Here is a 21,506-nt window from a genome sequence, read left to right as displayed (position 1 = left end):
TGAGGTTCATCTGGGGTCCTGTTCTAGTCTCCCTGCTGCTCCCAACAGACTACTGAAGAAGACTTCCGGATGATCTCTAAGGACCGCCAATGTTGTCATACGTTGGCCCATAGAATGGGCGGATGGATAAGAAAGGAACTCATACAGCCCATAACTGGTTGGCATTGAGGTTCAAGGCTGCAGAATTGCTCGGACACTAATACTGAGCATCATTTAATGGAATCCACTAGCTCCTGACATACTTAAGCAGACCAATGTTGTTTATTCTAGTATGGCCTTTCGTGATCCAGAGCTTCAGATATGGAAAGGTGAGATTCGACTCGTGAAAGTTCATGCTGGGATAACTATTCTCAGTCTTGAAGGTGCCACTACAATATGGCTACCCTTCTGGAATTCCCGAGGAATATCAACAGCAGTCCCGAGGATGCTACCCAAGGTCGATTCCTCCTCTTGATCCATTTTGCAATGCTTAAAGAGTCCTCTTTTGGACTGAGCGGAGTGGAATTCAGGCAAGGACTCCCCACAGCGCTTAATACAGCACTCTGTTCCCCTTTAAAAGTTGGCCTATTCCCATTCCCATTCCCAAGATTCTGCTGTTATAGTAAAACCCCATTTAGAAAAGTCCTGTTTCTCCCTCTCCCGATCCTCCTCCTAAACTTATTTCCCCACCACTTCTGCTGCTCAAAATTAGGTGCCCTAACATTGCTGAATGGACAGTACCTGAACAAGAGGAGATTTTAATTACTTCATTGCCCTCGTTTCAGAAATGGTGATTACATTAGGGGATAATTACCCTGGGGGTGGTGGGGGTGGAAATTAAGGAGCACAGTTTTCAGCCAAATGAAATTCAGTAAGGAAAGTCTTCCCCTCTAGGCTGAGGGGCTGACTAGATAGGAACACATTCAAGTTTTCTGGGGCACCAGGGAGTGAAGAGAAAGAAACCAATTAAGCATCATGGAGGGAAAAGAAGCTGCTTTAAACTAGCAGAGGCAGAGAGGACTGAAAGGGGTGGAGGATTTAAATTATCTCAGTGGTGTTAAAGGAGCTTCTGGTTTCCCCTGGTGCTTCACTAGTTCCTGTGCCCCAGGATACCTGGCCATGTTCTTCATCGACTCCTTGGGGTGACAAGGAAGATGAAGAGGTTTTAATTACTGTATTTCTCACAGGTGCACTGTGAGCACCTTATTTTTATTTTCAGGAATGTAATACAATTATGTAATTATTAAAAATTAACAAATACTCTGCTTCGCTGTGAGGGCGGGGGGGCAGGAGGGTTTATTAAGGTCTTCCTCTTTCTATATGTGAACAGTATGTTCAGGAATGCTTGAGCTTCGAAAATAAAACAGAAGGGTATTTCAAGGGACAGGAGATGCCCTAATGGAACTTTGACTGTCCACAAATGGACCGTCAGCAATGCATCTGCATTTCAGGGTGTGGTTTTTGTTTTTGTTTGACATCACTATTTATTTATTTACTTATTTACTTATTTATATACCGCCCTCCCCAGAGGCTCAGGGGTTTGGAAAAGGAAACCGAAATAATGCAGAAAACACTTGTGTTCAGCGCATCAATGAATCATGATAATTACAGATTTAACAGCTTCACGGAACCACCAGCCCAAGAATTAAATAAAATTATTAAAATTAAATAACTTTGTGGAACCACATGTTCAACACAAGAAGAGCCCTGCTGGATCAGAGCACTCATCCATTTAGGCCAGCATCCTGTATCTGTAGGGCCAACAACCGGGCATATAGGCTGAGTCTTTCCCCTTACAGCATTTTCCTCTCCTCTATTTTATCCTCACAACAATCCTGCGAGGTAGGTTAGACTGCGGGAACATGACTGACCCAAGGCCACCCATTAACCTTCCTCGGCACAAGTGCAGATTCAAGCCAGGGTGTTCCTGATACTAGTCTAACACTCTTAACCACACTCTTTCTTTTCTCCATTTCCCACTCTGGTTTCCCCTGCACCTGTGATATCTACCACAGTGGTAGTTAAAATGAGTACAGAGACACGGGGGGTATGGGCCATCATATGACAACTTTTGTGGCCGTTAGAGATCATCCAGAAGTCTTCTTCAGTAGTCTGTTGGGAGCACCAGGGAAACTAGAACAGGACCCCGAAACCACTTGCGGGGAGGGGCAGCCTAAAAATTGAAATATAAAAATAAACAAACCGCTGCACCACACTGACTTTTTTTCAAAAGGCCACTACTGCTTTGAAAATGAAAGTCAAGTTTGTTCAATCTGAATAGCTCTATGGCTCGGCCTGGGAGATCTCAAGGTCTGGGTGTCGAAGTTTTTGTAATACTGAAATCAAACTCCAGCTGTATTGTGGCTTTTTTGCTCTCAGCACATATAGGACATTGTCCTGCATCAGTACATACATTACTAAGCCCCATCCTGCTTTTCTTTAATTTCACTGTGAGCCAAATGATGATAATATGAGTCGGGGGCCTTGAAGATTAGGGGCAGGGAATAAAACTAGTTCCTTCTTTTGGATTTTCAAATTTGGCAGAGTTGTCTCCTTTTCCCCTAGGACCTGAACCAGAGTCAGCTCCCCCCCCCCCCCCCCGTTTCTTGAGGAGACAGCTGTGGCACCTTGGAACGTCCTGAAATGAGGGCATTCCAGCCCCCCCCTTCCAGGGCATTCATCCCCCCTCATCAATACATTCAGCAAAGCAGAGTGGTCCCTGTGTCTGTAGTCAACATGTTTTCCTCACCTCCTGCAGCAGCTGGATTTTCTTCTCTAGGCTTTCGTAGGCCCGTTCGCTCTCTTGCTGGTGACAGATCTCCGCTCCATTCTGACCGCTCAGGCTCTCTGCTGCTTCCCTGAAACCCACAGATTTGGTCAGTCAGAACAAAAGCCCCGCAACACGGCAACATGTAGATCTTACAGCAGGGTGTAGTCGACCTGTGGTCCTCCAGATGTCCATCCTTTGGAGGCCGATGGGAGTCGTCCTGAGCACAGAGTGAACTTTCACCTGTATAGGAACTAGTCAACAGCAGGTACTGTGGCTCCCTGCACCTCCTGAGGAGACCAGTATACTCCTAAAGGTTTCTGAGTAAGGGATGTATGTTGGCCAAGCCTTGGAGATCAACATTATCACTTACCAAGCTTTATCCAAGTTCTGCTGTTTTTCTTGGAGCTCTTTTTTCAGGCTCTCGACTTCCACCTTCAGCTCAATGTTCTATAAAAAAGACAAATGGTAGGAACAATCACAACCAGTTCTGCTGCAGAACTCTCCTGCCTCTGAAATGCATACCTTAAAGCTAGGACTGGTAAGTGGCCGTGTTATTATATCAAATGTGGTGGTACCTGGGTGGGGCCAAGGGCAGAACAATGCTAAGCAAAAGTTGTGAGTGCAAACCCCTTAGCTACCACAGCTACATCACCATGCTGTTGCTCCACCCCCCTCCCCTCTTCCTGCCTGCCTCAGAATCCTGGGGGGGGGGGGGCAGCTGTCCAGGAACCATGATATGCATCCTATATAGTCTTGCTTGCAGCAGTATAAGAATTGGTACATTGTGATGGAACTCAGCTGCCCAGGCTGTGTGGGGATTACACAGTTTAAGAATGCACACAACATGGAAATGATGCAATTTGACTTGCACTGGGGAAAAAAAGTCCCATTTTTATTTTTAAAAATTCTGGCAATCAGTCCAAATGTTTTTAACACAAGGACATCTCTAGAAATTAGCCCAAGATCAAAAGACTAATAAGTAGTTAGCAATCCTAACACTCATTTGTGCCAAATTCCTCTCCAAAGTTTGCACGAAGAAACTTCAGGTTCTACATTCAGTATAAATTATGTTGACCTGTACCCATATGTCTGTTTCCCAGTTTTGCTCAGTCTGAGCCCCAGATAACATTCAGACTATTTGATATTTATTAAAGCCGCTTTGAGACTCCTTCAGGTAGAGAAAAGCAGCATATAAGAACCAACTCTTCTTCTTCTTCAGTAATATCAGGGCTCTCTCAGCCTCACCTCTCTCACAGGGTGTCTGTTGTGGGGAGAGGAAGAGAAGGCAATTGTAAGCTGCTTTGAGACTCCTTCTGGGATAGAAAAGTGACATATAAGAACCAACTCTTCTTCTATACTACCAATCCATTGAGCCTAACTCTTTGAGAGACAGCCTTACTGAACCTCATCAAAGTCATCAAGAACACACTCTCCCATAGAAGCTCATTTCAGAAAACTGGAAGGAGGGCCATAAAAGCCTCCAGGCAGATTAGAGATGGATGTTATATCCTATAGGACAGCTTTTCTCAACTTTTCTACTGTTGAGAAACCCCTGAAACATTCTCCAGGCTTCGAGAAACCCCAGAAGTGGCACGATCATGCAGAATATAGTTGGGAAGCACAGCTGTGTACACACCCACCTGGGGTCTCTTCCTTTCCCACCCCCTCCAGGCCCATCATTGGCCATTTTGGGAGGGGGGTCGACATGACCATATATGGCCATATCTTCCGATAAATGTTTAACACATTTTAAAAATATTAAAAATTAATTCATGCCCACCCATCCGGGAAACCCCTCCAGGGCCATCCGAGAAACCTCAACCCCAGGATAGAGAAAGCAATACTGTAAGCAGAGAGCAATGGCAGGGAGAAGAAGAAGAAGAGTTGGTTCTTATATGACACTTTTCCCTACCCGAAGGAGGCTCAAAGCGGCTTACAGTCGCCTTCCCATTCCTCTCCCCACAACAGACACCCTGTGGGGTGGGTGAGGCTGAGAGAGCACTGATATCACTGCCCGGTCAGAACAGTTTTATCAGTGCCGTGGCGAGCCCAAGGTCACCCAGCTGGTTGCATGTGGGGGAGTGCAGAATCGAACCTGGCATGCCAGATTACAAGTCCGCACTCCTAACCACTACACCAAACTGGGAGAGATAGTAAAGATTAAATGACGGCTTGGTAGTTGTGTGTTTAGTCAGCACACTGTCCAAAGAGAAGCCTCAGAGCTCTGCTATAGCAATATCCCTGATCAGCAGCTTGTGAATAAACATACAGCAGAGTCCATTTTGGACTGTTCAGGAAGAAGAATTCCCATCTTTCCCCTGTGATGTTTTGGGCAGATAAGACAGCCTCGAGGCCCACAGGGGTAAGCATTATTTTCTCTGTGAGGACACAGTCTGTACAAGCATCGGTGTACATGTCTATCTGTCTGTCTATTGTATTTTTAGATCGACCTCTCTTGCGGCTCAGGGTGGTTTACAGCATAGGTCTGTGTCCAAGTTTTTTTGTAATCTGAAATGCAGTACTTCAAAAATCAAACTCAGTTAATTGTATCAACATTATCTATGTTCAACTGTTAACCATTTAACATGTAACTATTGCATAGCAGATTGGCCGGACTGGGAATATCCTTGTGATGTATGTGTTGTGCATATCTGTGTGTGTGTGTGTGTGTGTGTGTGTGGGAAATCTGCCCCCCCAGTAGATGTTGACTTCCAATGGAGCAAATAACACTTCCCTCCACAGCCCCCAGATTATTTCAGCTGCCAAAAACAAATCAAGGGAGAAGACAGGAATCTCTTCTCCCACACAGTGGTTCTGACCCTGGGTGGGTAACAAAAGCAATAAATTATAATAAACAAACAAACAAATAAATTATAATTATAATTATTAGGAAGGATGGCCCTTCAAGATATTTGGGTTCCAGGCCATTAAGGGCTTGAAAGGCAAGAACCAGCTCTTTTAATTGCATTTTTATACTGCATTTATTTTATCAGCAGTCCATCTGATTGGCCAGGGCATCAGTTCCCAGGTTGCAAGGCTTCCCTTAAAGGGAAAGCCCTAACTTCTCTCAGCAGAAGCTCTAGAAGCCCTGACTTCTCTCGGCAGAGATTTCCCTCTTGGATTTATTCCCCCTCCTCTGCTGTCTCCAATCCCTCCCCTTCTGAGCTTCCCTAATCATGTGCAGAACATTTGTTTCAATGCGGGGGGAGGGGAGATAGAGGAAGACCCAAGTTGAAATCGATCTGAATTCAGCAGGATCCACAACGCAATAAACAAAGTAAGTGCAGATTCAGCCCAGGTCAGGGACAAAACAAATGAACAATAACTCAGAAGCAAACTAAGTAGTCAAATATAAACCATGAGAGGCTCGTGACTCGGTGGCACTGGGGGTGTCGCAAGGAGGACTTAAAGAGTTTCCCGGTTGTGCTATTCTTGACATGCTAAATTTACTCCCACCTGTTTATATTCCGTCTCTTTGCTCACACTCATGTGGCTCATTCATCAGCCCTCGGTTTAGCAAACAATGATCCAAGGGGAGTCTACATCAGCATGACTCCAGCAGCATAAAAGAAAAAGAGTTCTGACTGAGGGCGGCTACAAGAAGGGAAGATAAACAAAAGCATGCATACTCAAACTGGCCGTCCAGGAAACTAGTATGGACTCTGGGGATGACTTTCTGTGCCTCCATCTGTAAGAACATAAAGGAGAGCCTTGCTGGATCAGACCAGTGGTCCATCTAGTCCAGGATCCTGTATCATGCAGTGGTCACTCTGCAGGCCCAACAAGCCAAGTTCTTCCCCTCCTGGCCACTGGTATTCATAGGTTTATTGCCACTGAATTGAAAAAAAAAATTTAGTCCACGCTTCTCCAAGTCTAAAGCATACTGAATGGCATTTCTCATTTCCACCTGCAGATTCTCTAGTGCCTGGTCAATTTCCCAGTGATTCTAGAGCCGCTAATTCCAGAGGATCCCCAGGTCCCACCTAGAAGACGGAATCCCTAGTTATTTGTGAGGAAAAAATGGAGGCATCAGTGTAAGCCACTTTCATAGAATCATAGAGTTGGAAGGGGCCATACAGGCCACCTAGTCCAACCCCCTGCTCAACACAGGATCAGTCCAAAGCATCCTAAAGCATCCAAGAAAAGCGTGTATCCAACCTTTGCTTGAAGACTGCCAGTGAAGGGGAGCTCACCACCTCCTTAGGCAGCCTATTCCACTGCTGAACTACTCTGACTCTCACTTTGAGTCCCTACAGGGGAGCAAGGTGGGGTATAATGTAATAAAATAAAGTCATGAGATGGCATGATATGCATCACAAATGGCAGAAATTTGAAACATTGCGCCAGACAAGCCTACCCTGGTTGGGTGACATCCCTGTCCCATAAATATCTCTTGTCCCTCACTGCCGCAGCCCCTTTTTCCACCTGATCCCCAGGAAAATTAAACCAGACAATGAGGCACCAGAATAGATTCCTACATGCCAGAAGTAATTCTGTTGTGATTTGGAGCATTCTCTGCATTTTCAAACAGGTATTATCCTGGGCTGATTCTGCATTTATTTTGGTTTTTTCCTTTGTGGATCCTGCTAAATTCAGATTAATTTGAACTCAGGTCTTCCTCTATCCCCCCCCAATTGAAACAGAAAGTGTTCTGCACTTGATTGGGGAAGCAGGGAGGGGTGCCAAGCTCAGTAGGAGTATCTTTTTTTCTTTTCTTGAAGAGAAGCTGGTGAAGAGTATTGGCAACAGCAGAGGAGAGGGAAATAAACAAGAGGCAAATCTCTGCTGAGAGGAGTTAGGGCTTTTGGAGCGCAGTCACTTTAAGACAAGCCTTGCACCTGGGAACCAGGAAGTCTTTGAACTGACCTGGCCAATCAGGGAAGACCACTTTGCTACAAGGTACAGAGGAGTTAATTCAAAAAAAGCAAATATCTGCACACTTAGTGATGCTGATTTTTCAAATATCAAGGGTTATATCCACTTCTGGATAGGGGAAAGACAGAATCACTCCAGATCAATCATGCATGTTGCAGAGTGAAAATGTAAAGCACTCCAAATCAAAACCGAAATCGAATTCAGTGTCGATGGGAGGGATTCATTCGAACTGGGACTGGGCAAAAGGCCCCATGCAGACTTACACCCAGGTCACCTCGATTAGTACATTTCTAGCTGCACAACTCTGCCAAGTATTCCTGTAGTTCTTATGGCACAGGCCTGTCTTGTAATAGAATCTATATTTTTGCTCTGTAACTGTGAAACTACTCCTAATGGGTTGAATCAGGGGGCAGTAAATGTGGAACTAAAAGCTGCAGGCTGGGCACTGAACTCAGTCACACGACTGCTCCATCATAGGCTAAATCCAGAAAGGTTTTGAACAACAGAGGAGTCCCCCACCTTCATGAGCCTGCGGGCACATTTGAAATACTGACATGGCATGGTGGGAACAGCAACAAAATGGCCACCATAGAAGGTAAAGCAAGACACTGAATGATTGCCCAGCTTAACTTCAGTAACACAGTGCAGATCTTTGCCCTGTGGTGTCAGCTGTTGACAGAGCAACACTAAAAAACAAAACTGCACAGCCAATCAAATCTGCAATAGCTAATCAGGGCACTAGTCCTACCTGGCCCACTCACTTTTAAAAACACTGGGCAGGGATCAGAAAAATTGCTGGTGGGATGCCATGTTGCCGCATTAAAGACCCTTGGCATAACCATTCATCATATTAATTGGTCCCTGTGACATGACCGTGCCCTGTTCATTTTTGTATAAGGTTATGATGGTTATTAATTGTACATTTACATAGGTACAAGCCACTGATGAAAGGAATGTTTCTTGAAAGAGGGAGGTAAATCTGGACCCTGTTTTGACTCGTTCTGTGACACTATGTAATAAATACACAAGACGTTTGCATTCATTACATTATTTATTTGCCTTCTGTCGATCTTTTCCTCATCTTCTCACATTAGGGACCCCTAGTGTAACCATTCAGCGTATTAATTGGTCCCTATGACATCACCCGCTGGGCAGCTGTGTCTGAAGTAGGACAGCCAAATTTAAGACCAATGGCACCTTTAAGACCAACCAAGTTACATGCACACAAAACCTCACACCTTAAATACAACTTTGTTGCTCTTAACGGTGCCATTAAACCCATTTGGTGTAGTGGTTAGGTGGACTTCTAATCTGGTGAGCCGGGTTCAATTCTGCACTCCCCTACGTGCAGCCAGCTGGGTGACCTTGGGCTCGCCACGGCACTGATAAAACTGTTCTGACCGAGCAGTGATATCAGGGCTCTCTCAGCCTCACCCACCCCACAGGGTGTCTGTTGTGGGGAGAGGAAAGGAAAGGTGACTGTAAGCCGCTTTGAGCCTCCTTTGTGTAGAGAAAAGCCACATATAAGAACCAACTCTTCTTCTTCAGTAATATCAGGGCTCTCTCAGCCTCACCCACCTCACAGGGTGTCTGTTGTGGGGAGAGGAAGGGAAGGCGAATGAATGTAAGCCATTTGAGACTCCTTCGGGTAGAGAAAAGTGGCATAGAAGAACCAACCTTCTTCAGTAATATCAGGGCTCTTTCAGCCTCACCCACCTCACAGGGTGTCTGTTTTGGGGAGAGGAAAGGGAAGGCGACTGTAAGCCACTTTGAGCCTCCTTCAGGTAGAGAAAAGCAGCATATAAGAACCAACTCTTCTTCTTCATCTCCTTCATCTTCTTCGTCGTGTTCAATTTTGATTCCACACAAGAATGAGTAGCTCCGGTCACATCCCAAGTGTGAAAATGTCAGTGCCAATTAGCACACTGCACGTTTCAAACATGACAATGAACCAACTAAAAGAAGCGGTCAGTGATGGAGACGTGTGGCGGAAGCTTTCCTATGGAACCGCTGAGGGTCGGAGACAACTGAAGGGATGACATCATTGTCATCATGTTTCAAACACACTCCTCTGAAGGCCAGATTCAGCCATTTTTAACAGGCTCCTGCCCTTCAGTCGGGCTGCTTCAGACAATACCTATTTTGAGAAGCAAAATATACATCTCTCCTATAAATCAAAAGGTGTATCCGATGTCTTTGGAATAATATGGCCAGGAGCCAGCTGATCAGAAATACTGGAACAGAATGTGCTGACTCCCGCTGCCTCATATGGAGAGAACGGATAAAGTAGCCGAGGCAGAGAAAGAGGGTAGCCCACCCACAATTCAATAAAACACACTTGCTGGTGCGTATCATGGGTAAGAAGGAAATGAGAGCGGGAAGACTCCTTTTTTGCACGCTGTCTTCCCAGACAGAAGCAGCTTCCCTCACACGGCCTCCTGCACCTGGCTCCTCCCTGCTGCCATTTTGCGAGTCAGAGGTATGGCTACCAAAATAGCTGGTGGAAGGCTTCCTTCTTAATCCACCCTGACTCAACACAAACAGATAGAAACAAATCACATGACCCGTCCAGCTCTTGCGGGTGCCGAAGGTGACCAGTTTTCTTCGGCTCTCTGACCAGGGCCATGGAATTTTGTCCCCTTGCCTCAGCAGCCCTGTTCAGAAGAGGGGAGGGAGACCGCCCTTGCCGATTAAGAAGAATAGGGAAGGGTGGTATAGAAATCTAAATAAATAAAATAAATAATAATAATAATAAGAGTTGGTTCTTATGTGCTGCTTTTCTCTACCCGAAGGAGTCTCAAAGTGGCTTACAATGGCCTTTCCTTTCCTCTCCCCACAACAGACGCCTTGTGAGGTGGGTGAGGAGAGAGCCCTGATATTACTGATCGCTCAGAACAGCTTTATCAGTGCTGTAGTGAGCCCAAGGTCCCCCAGCTGGCTGCATGTGAGGGAGCACGGAATCAAACCCGGGTAAGACCGCACTCCTAACCACTACACCAAGTTGGCAGGTGGAGAGGATTTTCTCCACCAATTTGCCAAGCCAGTTTGGTATAGTGTAAGGTGACCAGTTTGTCCCACTTTTGGAGGGATATCTGGGGGTACCTGGCAAATTGTACTTATGTTGAAATGAAAAAAATATATATTACAATACTATTTTTGCATTCTATGAAACGTTTTGTTGCTCCATATAGACCAAATTTTAAATCAAGAACCGCCCCACCCCCCTTGGTCAATGGTGTCCCGCTTTACCAATGTTAAAATCTGGTCAACCTTAGTATAGTGGTCAAGAGTGAGAACTGGGTTTGACTCCCCACTCCTTCACATGCAGCCAGCAGACGTTGGGTTAGTTACAGTCCTGTTAGAGCTGTTATCCCAGAACACTTCTGTTAAGAGTTCTCAGCCCCACCTACCACACAGGCTATCTGTTGTGGAGAGAGGAAGGGTAGATGGTTGTAAGCTGCTGTGAGACTCCTTTAGGTAATTAAAAAAAAAACCCAGTTCCTCCTCCTCTTTTTCTTCTTCTTGACTAACAGTGTCACCCAAACCAAACTTATACCCTTTTAAACCTTTTCATTGCTTCAATTGGTGCAACTCTGCTTGTTATCTGGTTGTTGATATTGCTATTCATACCTTTAACGTTGTTGTTTCCAAGTAGTGTTGCTAAAGAAAGTTATAAAACAGGCTTGGCTGTACCAGAATCCTGTTCAGTGTGCATTACTGAGAATTCTCCCTTTGGTTTTCCAAGGACAGGATAATTAACAAGCTTTATAATTCTTACCTTGATTTAACAGTTTATTGTCTTGTTGTATTCATATGTACATAGAAACTGTCCTTTTTGTTTTGCTTTTTTGCTGTAACTCTGTTTAGGACAGAGCTGCAAAATGAAAACCCCATTGGGGCTGTGTAAAGGGCAGTACTACTTTAAAAGACCAGCTAGGGCTTTGTGAGCACTAGATATCCATAAACCACGAGGGGGTGGAGTGGGGGGACTCAGTATAAAGCTATGTGCAGGTTTTCCAGCTCCAGGCACAAATACCCTCTGTGTTGCATGGGGACACCTCTTTCCCCGTCTGATGTTCTAAGGCTGAGTTTGTATACGTGGAATGTTCTAACATGGAAATAGAGCACTTAACAACCATCTGACCAGCGCAAAGCAGCAATTTAAGCCCTGCCCTCCTCTCTCCCCCAGCAAAGCCGCCCCCTCCGTCCGTCTCCACGCTGCCAGACCAGCAATCGGCGGATGAGTCCCAGAGCCAGCCAGAGGCAGGAGAAAACACCCCCCTAGTAACCAAGCTATTTATAACTCTTCAACTTAGAAAAAACAAATCTCTGGCTCCTCCACCATTGGTTGGCAACTCCTGGGTACTGTACTTGCTCTTCACACTTTTGAGGACACCTCCCAGCACTGTGACTGGCATTTCTCTTGCAGTGCAGTGACTCTAAGTTCACTGGGGGGGGGGGAGAACTTATTAGGAACGTATAAAGTTGCTTAAAACTGTCAGATCCTCGCCCTGTCTAGCAGAGTACTGTTTTCTCTGCTTGGCAGTGGTCTGTGATGTTTCTCAAGCTTGAGACCTAGAGATGCCATCTTTATCATGAGCCATGGGTGTGGAAGTGCCTTTGCCTGTACCTATGCGATGGTGTGCAATGGAGCCAAATGATCTCTGCGCAGAACTGCTTCGCCCAGATTATTTACTTTTCCCTGTCGTCTTCTCTCTTATTCTGTCTAATGTCGTCTGTGCCACAGACATTGCTCAGTCCAGCGGTAATGAATGCCCCATTTACTTATTCAAGCAAAGAAGGACTCTGTTTGCCTGACCTGAATCCGTCCTGAATCATCTTCAGGGTGATGAAAACGAAGGCATTCGTGTCCTTGCAGAGATTGTGCATGTACATAAGACGGCCATTGAGCCATAACTGATTTATGGCAATTAGGGATTGGGCACAAATCGGTTCTCGAGCAAAAATTCAGCACCATTCCCTCCCCCCCCCCCGGCACCTCCCCCAAACTTTTCCTGGACTTTTGTCTGGTTCAGGTGTTCGAGCCATTTAAAGCCAGCAGCTGGGGGTGGGGGGAGCCCATCAGCTGTTAGGTTTAAATGGCTGTGAGCCATAAACCATCCATTTTGCTCCCCTTCCAAGCGGAGAGAAGTGAAATGAACTGCCGGCAGCCATTTCACTGATTGGTTTCACTCCCCTCCCCATTTCAAAGCAGGAGGGAGCAAAATCCACCAGTGACATGGCTACCAGCCATTTAAACCTAAGACCTTGGCAGGTCCACCCACCAGCTGTTAATTTTACATTTCTGCCAGCCATTTCTAAGTCGGGAGAAGTGATACGGATGGGCCCCAAGTGGTCAGTGGACCCCATTTTGTGTTTGGCTCCACCTCCTGCATTGGCCATTTTATTGCTGCACCCACAATACTGGGTCAGAACTGCAGAACTGGGATGGGGGTCTGTGGACCAAAGAGAACAGGAAGGCAGCATGGAGGTAGGAATGCCTAATGAAAATTATGCTGGGGAAGGGCTGCCACCTTCGCAGGGAATAGAGGGAAGAGGGTGGAAGTGGGGGCGGGGGCGGAACATAGGCTAAAACGCATTTCTCCCTCCAAACCTTCTTCCTGCTGTTTGCAGGCGGGTTGTTTCCTGGGGGATCACGCTTTTCTAGGTGGTGAATCCACTTTTGGGGATTCCCCCTGTCGCAGCTTAAAATGCTGGATATAGCGAGCCAGCCACTGGAGATAAGCAGCGTCATCTGGAGGGGCTGGAATATGCAGCCTACCTTCAGTGGCTGGCACACTACATTCCCTGCGTGCAGAAATGCCCTCAGTATTCAGTTTATTGATTGGCCATAGGCCATTGCAATCAAATGTAAAAGGCACCCCATCGAGATTAGAAGATAAAACACATGGAATCCTAATGAGGAAAGAGGTGTAAACATTATCAAATACATTCCTAAATGATAATAGAAATACAGTATAACAAATTGTAATAATTAAATCTCCAACCTAATCGTGCCATTTGGATCTTATCTTTCCGGCGGCAAGGGCAACCCATGAAATCTATTGGTGACATAGATATCATTGTCTGATAATGAGCCAGGATATAATTTAGGAACCCGTCTTGGTTGTGATTTATTTATATTATGATTTTGGATGATTTATAAAGTTTTGAATAATTATAAAAAGAGGAAATAAAAAGATCCATTATTGATTTGGAATAGCCCCGACAATTCTTATATATATATATTTTTGGAGTGGAGATCCACAAGGAATTGACAGTTCGATTGGCGTGATAATGAGCCGGCCTGGCTGAGTGTGGTGGTATATAGATCAAATAATAAAATAAAATTTAAAAAATAATTGAAAAATCAGACTTTCAGTTTTGAAAAGACCTGAGGATGTAGGAAATATTATTTTAATAAACTTGCCTCTCAGTTCATCATAAAGGGGGCAATCCATTACATAGCGCACAAGGTCCTTGGCCACTCCCTTTTCACATATGCAAGTGCATTTAAGATTTGGGGAGATGGGAGAACCGGCCACTGCATACTGCCAGTGGTAACGATGGGAGTCTTAGATGAGCCATGCTTTAAGTGCTGAAGACAAGAACTGCCACTGGTTTTGAACATCATGTGTACCATGAAATCCTGAATCAGATCCTCAGGAAGAAATGGTGAAAGAAACTGGGAAGGGGATAGGTGAACCCATTTGAAGGGGTGGTAATCAACAACACTGTGCCCACTGATAGGCTTTCTGCTTCCCCATGCTGTCTTCTCCATGGCAAACAGCAGAGCCTGGCTTTCCCTTGCCGCCAGAAGAAAGGTTCATTACAAGAGCCTAGAAAGCACTTACCCCCATCATAGGAGGACACTTCTTTGGAACCTGATAATGTTTTATGATTGGCCCTAGTCCCCATGGCAGCCATTTTGGGTTGGCTGCTTACACACCCTCCATGGCAGCCATTTTGTGCACTAGTGGTTCTCAAAAATCTAAATGTTCCCACAGGTTAAACATGCTTGGAGATACCTTGGCTCGTAATAAAGAGAATGTTGACATTAGCTGGTGGATAAATTGGCACAAGAATTTGATGGCTCCACTAGAGGTTCTCAGCTACTTTGGACAAATACATAGAAAAGAAGGGGGCATTTGGTCCTCCTCAGGCTTGTGAGAAACCAGTGACTCTGTGTGGTAATGTGAGCAGGAGTGGAAATAGATCCCCGGGGGGCTAGATTTTTTTTGTTATGTGTGCTATGTCATTCCCTGAACCCAGGGGAATATTTACAGGAGGGATTGGGACATGATCTTGCCGTGTTTATGGAGCTGACAGATGGGTGTCTTCTTGTTGATGTTGTGCGACAAACACAAAACAACACTAAACTCCACACTTGTGGGAGAGGCACAGGGCACCAAGCACTATACCCACTTACCCTGCTAGCTAAAGCCTAAATTAGGTTTCTCAATGGCCCTGGAAAGTTTTCTTGAATAGCTGAGAGTTAATTAATTTTTTATATATTTTTAAAATTTGCTAAACATTTTTCAGGTGATACAACCATATATGGTCATGTCAACCTGCCCCTTCCAATGGCCAACAATGGGTCTGGAGGGGGTGGGAAGGGGAGGGGCCCCAGGTGAGTGTGCATACAGCAATGCATCCCAATCATATTCGGCAAAACTGCGCAACCTCTGGGGTTTCTCATAGCCTGAAGAATATTTCAGGGCTTTCTCAATGGTAAAAAAGTTGGGAAAGGCTGGCCTAAATATTGAACTCTATAACTGTGTTTGGCCTGTGCTGATTGTAGCTGCCACATTAATAACAAGGCTGGGATCTAAAGCGGCTTCCACAGCTTGTGTGTCTTTCAAGATCTTGCCCTGCAGCTACTGGAACAGAACCTGTTTTTAATTTCATGAAATAAAATGTTTATTGGGTTGGTGGGCGATGATCTGGATAAATGGGGGGACACAGAATGGAGATCTGAGCTCCTTCCAGATCCTAGACTGACAATCTACCCACTATACCACATTCTCATACTTGAAGGGGGTGTTAATTGGAGTAACTGAGGGTTTGTGTGAGGGTTCATGGTAGCCTTGTACTGACAAAATCTGGGGAAATTGTTTGGTGTCCACAAGAGAGGTGGAGAATGCAAGTCCCTGTATTTACACACATCACTTCCCTGGCATGTTTTCCCCCTGCTGTGATTCTCAAAATTTACAGGACGCTGAGTGACAAGCATTCTACTAGTGTGTTTTCAGAGAAATCCTTTTACAAGTTCAGGTTGTTTTTTGTTGGGAGAGATGTGTAGCTGTCTTCCACGCGTTTACAAATGTAGAGAATGAGCACAGGGGAGTGAACACCCCAAAACAAGAAACTGGCATCAGTTTCCAAAAAGTAACACCTAATCCTCAAGACCCACCAAGGATCCAGTTAATTGGAAATACGCAGACATGCGTCTGCTCTGGATGCATTTCAAATACCTAATTATTTCCTCCAGGAGCCTCACCCAAGCAGGTGGGCTGGATCTTGTAGCAACCGGAACAAATCCACTTCTCAAGCACAGTGCACTAGCAAAGATACCAAAGCCTTCAGACAAAGTAATCTTCCAAAGAAGATAACGGCAAATGTATTTTCAAAAAAGGGACCGTGCAACGCTAAACAGAATCATACCTTTCTAAAGTCCACCAACTTAAAGATGTAACACAGCTGAGGATTGTACTGCTCGTTTCTCAAGTTATATTTTCATATTTAGGTATTGACAATGTTACGGCTACAACCCAGTACCTTATCCACGCAATAGTGGAAATTCTCGGAATTCCACACACCAGCCCGTTGACTGACTGAAGAAGCAGCACCAAACATGTCTACTCAGAAGTAATCCCCATTTTATTCAAGGTTGGTGGGAGGCTTACACCCCAGAAAATGTTCTTAGGACAACCACCTTAATTTCCAAGTTAAACCGAAAGAACTATCCTACTCGAATGGCTGTTCCACACCCTGTTGTAGGCTGTCTGCTGGCCTTCCGCCAGATCCCTGCAGAGGCTGCGTATCTGAAAATTTGTCAACCATCCTTGGTCATAACGCTCCCCACATGAGTTTCCCCATGTGTCCCTTAGGATTTACGTGCCCCGCTTTTAGAAACGGTGCTACACCAAGAGGGGGCTCCTTAACAGCAGACCAGAATTTTCCCTCATGGAGAAGACGCATCTCCAGACTGAAAAGACCGAAGGGAATCTTTACCGACCGCATAAACAGAGGATCAGCAAGCCAAAACCACACAAGCTGACTCTGAGTGACTTTTCTTCAGTTAACTCACTCATAAACATGGTGAAAACTCTGCTGCCGAGGGCGGGCCGGGCCGGGCGGGCTAACTCACCCGTCTGTAGACGTCATCCCGGGTGGCTTCATACTTCTGTTGCATGCGCTCCTCCAAGAAGTAGATGCGCAGCTTGAGGCTGAAGTTCTCCTTCTTCAAGTCATTGAGGTGCTGGGACAGAGTACGGTATCCATTAGACATGGTTGGGGATCCATGGGGTGAGGACTCGCCGCTCACCCCTTTCGCTCCAGTAACATGGTCAAAACAAAGAAGGGAAGGCGAGCCCCCACAATAAACAGCTATAGCGGCATGGCTTGGAGGGCCTACACAGACATGGGGACAAGCCTTGGAGCTCTGGGTGTCGGCGGCTGCCTTGCGGCTTTGCCTTCGCTGCACCGACTCAGGAGCCGAGCATGGCTCACTTTCCTTTTTTACCTCCAAGAGGTATTTGTGGAATCCTTGGCAGAGGTTCCTCCTGCGGGAGCCCAGACACAAGTGGCGTAATCTGAGCCGGGCCTCTGTGGTTCCAGTGTCACCTCACAGCTGTCCCCTAACCAACTGCAGGAGATTAACAGCTCTGTGTGTGAGAGAGAAACGGGGCGAACTTGGCAGACGGCTCCAGAGAAGAGGAGCAGGGACAGCTTGTGGTGGGGTCAGGTGTGGGCTCAGTAATACGATCGAGGTAGGGCCTGATGGGGAAAGAAGCTCCCCGATCCCTCTGAGGATCTGATTTCCCTTCATAAATCCTGCCCTCTGAGGTGAGGACTAGCCTTACGACCCTCCCCTTCTTGGGCCTCAAAAAGCCACATGGACATTTCAGGTGGAGCCCCAGATGAAATAGGGATTCCTACCCAAGGAATGAAACCAGACGGTGATAGGGGAAAACTAACACACAGTCTCGGTCAGTTCTCCTGGAGAAAATGGCTGCTTTGGAGGGTGGACTTTATGTCTTCGTGTTCCCATACTGAGATCTCAGACTCCATTCTCTCCAGACACTACCCCCAAGTCTTCTGAAATTTCCTAAGCCAGCTGGCAACCACAGCTAGGGTTGCTAATCTTCAGGTGGTGGCTGGAGATCTCCTGGGCTGATTCTGCACTTATTTTTTTCTCCAGTTGTGGATCCTGTTGAATTCAGATCAATTTGAACGCAGGTCTTCCTCTATCCCCCCAATTGAAAAAGGAAGTGTTCTGTACTCGATTGGGGAAGCTCAGAACAGGGAGGGGAGCCAAGTGCAGCAGGAGTCTCTTTCTTTTCTTAAATGAGAGGCGGGAGAGGATTGGAGACAGCAGAGGAGGGGGAATAAATCCAAGAGGCAAATCTATGCTGAGAGAAGTTATGGCTTCTGGAGTGCAGTCACTTTAAGGGAAGCCTTGAAACTAGGAACCAGGAAGTCTTTGAACTAATATCCTGGCCAATCAGGGAAGACTGCTTTGCTATGAGGCACGGAGAAGGGAGTTAATTAGCAAAAAGCAGAAATCTGCATATTTACTGATGCCAATTTTTCAGATATCAGGGAATACTTCTGGATATTGCGAAGAAAGGTTCGGTTACTCCAATCATGCATGTTGCAGAGGGAAAATTTAAAGTGCCCAAAATCAAAGTGGAAATCGAATTCATTGTAGACGGCAGGGATTTATTTGGACTGGGAGTGGGTGAAAAGCCTCTGGAATTGCACCTGGCTTCCAGTTTATAAAGATCAGTTCCCCTGGAGAAAATGACTGCTTTGGAACATGGCAGCTTTGCTATGGCATTATTATCCCCCCCCCCCCCGAGGTTCTGCCCCATTCCTCTCAGGTTCCACCTCCGAAACCTCCAGGAATTTCTCAACCCGGAACTGAAAACCCTATCCTTCACTGGAGGAGGAGAAGAAAACAAGCGTGAGGGATTATAAAAATGATTCAAGCTGACACAATAGTTTAGTGCTAGGAATTGCTTTTTTCCCATGAGGCTGCAAAAAAACCTTTAAACATCAAGTGGCAGTCCTCCAGAGGGAGAAGGCTGAGGTAAATTTTTACCAACCGCATCAGTGAGCCAAAATCACTCAGGCCAACTTGGAGTGACTTTTCTTCAGTGAACGTAAAACCTCAGGTCATCAAGGTGCTCACTCTTGACAATGGTGGTGTTAACCTTTGAGGCATCAGCTGTCATCCCGCTATTGCCACATGAGGTATGCACGGGGCGATCTGGGGCATTTGACTCCAGTAGCATTTTTAAGACCAGTGAAGTTTTGTTCAAGTGTAAGGTTCCGTGTGCATGGTTGCTTCCTCGATAACAATTAAATGGGAATTACCAGTCCATACTTGGTTGGTTACTGAACCTCCCTTCATTCCCTTCTCTATCATTTCTTTGATGACCTCCCTCTCCCCTAGTGCAGAAAAAGGACTAAAGAAAGGGGGAAATCTTGACATTTTCCTCAATGTCCTTTACCTCTCTCTCTCTCTCTGTGATTTATTGTAAAGCATCTCTAAGATGATCTACAGAAATACTGTCAATTCAGCAGTCTCTTCCTCATCTCCCTTTCAAATTCCTTTGTAAGAGAACTGCTATTCTTTGGTCAGCAACTGAATGTTCAAGAAGGTGAATAAGCTCCCCTATTGGCTTTTGAATGTTATGGTTTCTAATGTCAGACTTGCGTCCATTTATTCTTTGCATCCTCCTGGACCAAACTGAGACCTAGGTTTCCTGTCTCATTACCCATGTGGATATCACCAAACGTGCTACCCCTCTGCCTATCACACCTAATCCAATCAAGCCTGCTATTGTTGTGCGGCATTTGAAACCATCTCTATAAAGTTTTTATCTCTGGTACCTCATGTTACATTTTACGGCACACATGGCCCGGCCCAACAAAGTGACATTTACGTAACAAACTAGATTCAAAGCCTGTTCGTGAATGTTTATGTAACAAACTAGATTCAAAGCCCCTCTCCCATGTGCTTCTAGGCCCGAGGGGAAGGCCTGCTTCCCCCCTCCCCTCCCTCTCCCCCGGTGTCGGCGCGGCCTTCCGCTGTGTGCTTCTAGGTCCGAGGGGAAGGCCTCCTTCTTTACTCACGGTGTCCTGCCGCTTCCCCATGGTTTTCTGGCCTGTGTTGGTGAGGGCCTAGATTGTGCCCTCACCCGATTGGCTAGAACTGCTGTCTGTCCTGGTGAGGGGGCCAATCGGAAGGAGCTTTGCACCCCGCCCCGCCCACTCTCCACCCCCTTAGCCCTTAGCCAAATATGAATACAGCGAAAGCTGTATAAAGATGAGCTTGACACTTAGTCCAATCACCCTAAAGCATTCTTGACAAGGATTCATCCAGCTGCTGCTTGAAGGCTGCCAGTGAGGGGGAGCTCACCACCTCCATAGGCAGCCGATTCCACTGCTGAACTACTCTGACTGTAAAAATAGATTCCCTAATATCCAGCTGGCACATTTCCACCTGTAACTTAAACTTATTATGGCGAGTCCTATCCTTTCCCGCCAAGGAATCCCATTTTTTGTTAGTGGATGAATCACAGAATGTGCAGTTTTAGAATGTGCAATTGACACAGATCAGGGCTGGTGCCACTACAGCAGTAGCAAAAACATATTCCTTTTTATTGTTCTCTCTTTAAGACTTCCACTAAACTCTGCCGAAGCTAAGACAAAAGTTTTCGCTTCTCTGCTTTTGCTATGGGGCAAGCAGGGATTCTAGTTGTTGTTCCTATTTTTATGCATTACTTTTTATTAAAAGATTTTTTAAAGGCAAAGTTAAAATGTAAAAAAGACCCATGCTTTAAAAAAATAGAAGTAAAAAGAAGCTTTCATTTTTTTCCACTGCAAAAACCTGTGCAACTGTGAGCATATCACTTGCTCTTAAATTACAAGCATAAAAAACATCTTTTTTCTATTTTCTAATAACTTTTTTCTCTTAACCATCAAATCTGTACATCATCACTTCATTTGTTTTGGTTTTGTGCAAAACGTCTATAAGGGGTTTCCAGTCAACCAGAAATGTAGGCACTGTCTTTTCTGTTATCAAAGAAGGAAGCCATCTCTGCACATTCCATCATCTTCACCAATCATTCCTCTATATTTTGATGCTGTATCTTTCCATTTTTGAGCATCTATAAGTTCCACTGTATTTATCATACATAAAAACACAGTTCCATCACATTTTTCTGTCTGTCCATTAGTTCCAAAAGGAAAGCCTTCAGTTTCAACTGTTCTTTGTTCTTTAGAATCATCCATACTAATGAATAACAAAAATAGAGTCTAACAGCACCTTTAAAACCAACAAAGATTTATTCAGGGCATGAGCTATATGGTGCCATGTTTGGATTTTGTGACACAATTTACTAATTTGGCATAATTTGCTCTTGCCTTACATCTCCACAGTTATGATGATGGTCCATTTATCCTGAGGAAGAGTGCTTGCACTCGAAAGCTCATGCCTTGAATAAATCTTTGTTGGTCTTAAAGGTGCTATTGGACTCTATTTTTGTTGTGCTACTTCAGACCAACATGGCTACCCACTTGAATCTATACTCATGGATGTATTTGTATCAATTTTTTGTTTGGCTTTATCACATGTCCACCGAAAATTGTA

General features: G+C 45.4%; 1 protein-coding gene across 5 annotated transcripts in view; it reads right to left on the bottom strand.

The window, feature by feature from the left end:
• PDE4DIP (phosphodiesterase 4D interacting protein) overlaps positions 1 to 21,506 on the bottom strand; it is a 129,299-nt gene that overhangs the window by 91,840 nt on the left and 15,953 nt on the right. For 4 of the 5 annotated variants that reach the window (XM_077332312.1, XM_077332313.1, XM_077332314.1 and 1 more), the window contains exons 4-6: positions 16,995 to 17,105; positions 3,120 to 3,196; positions 2,729 to 2,837 (exon numbers count right to left, since the gene is read on the bottom strand). In XM_077332312.1, coding sequence (XP_077188427.1) covers positions 2,729 to 2,837; positions 3,120 to 3,196; positions 16,995 to 17,105 — 297 coding nt within the window. Of the gene's footprint in view, positions 1 to 2,728; positions 2,838 to 3,119; positions 3,197 to 16,994; positions 17,355 to 21,506 lie in introns of those variants that run through there. The other variant, XM_077332315.1, reaches the window with a different exon arrangement.

This window comes from Paroedura picta, chromosome 4 (assembly GCF_049243985.1).
Source record: "Paroedura picta isolate Pp20150507F chromosome 4, Ppicta_v3.0, whole genome shotgun sequence".
NCBI classification, from domain to species: Eukaryota; Metazoa; Chordata; class Lepidosauria; order Squamata; family Gekkonidae; genus Paroedura; species Paroedura picta.
Note: the sequence above shows the minus strand (reverse complement) of the source record. Positions and strands in the feature narration are given on the sequence as shown.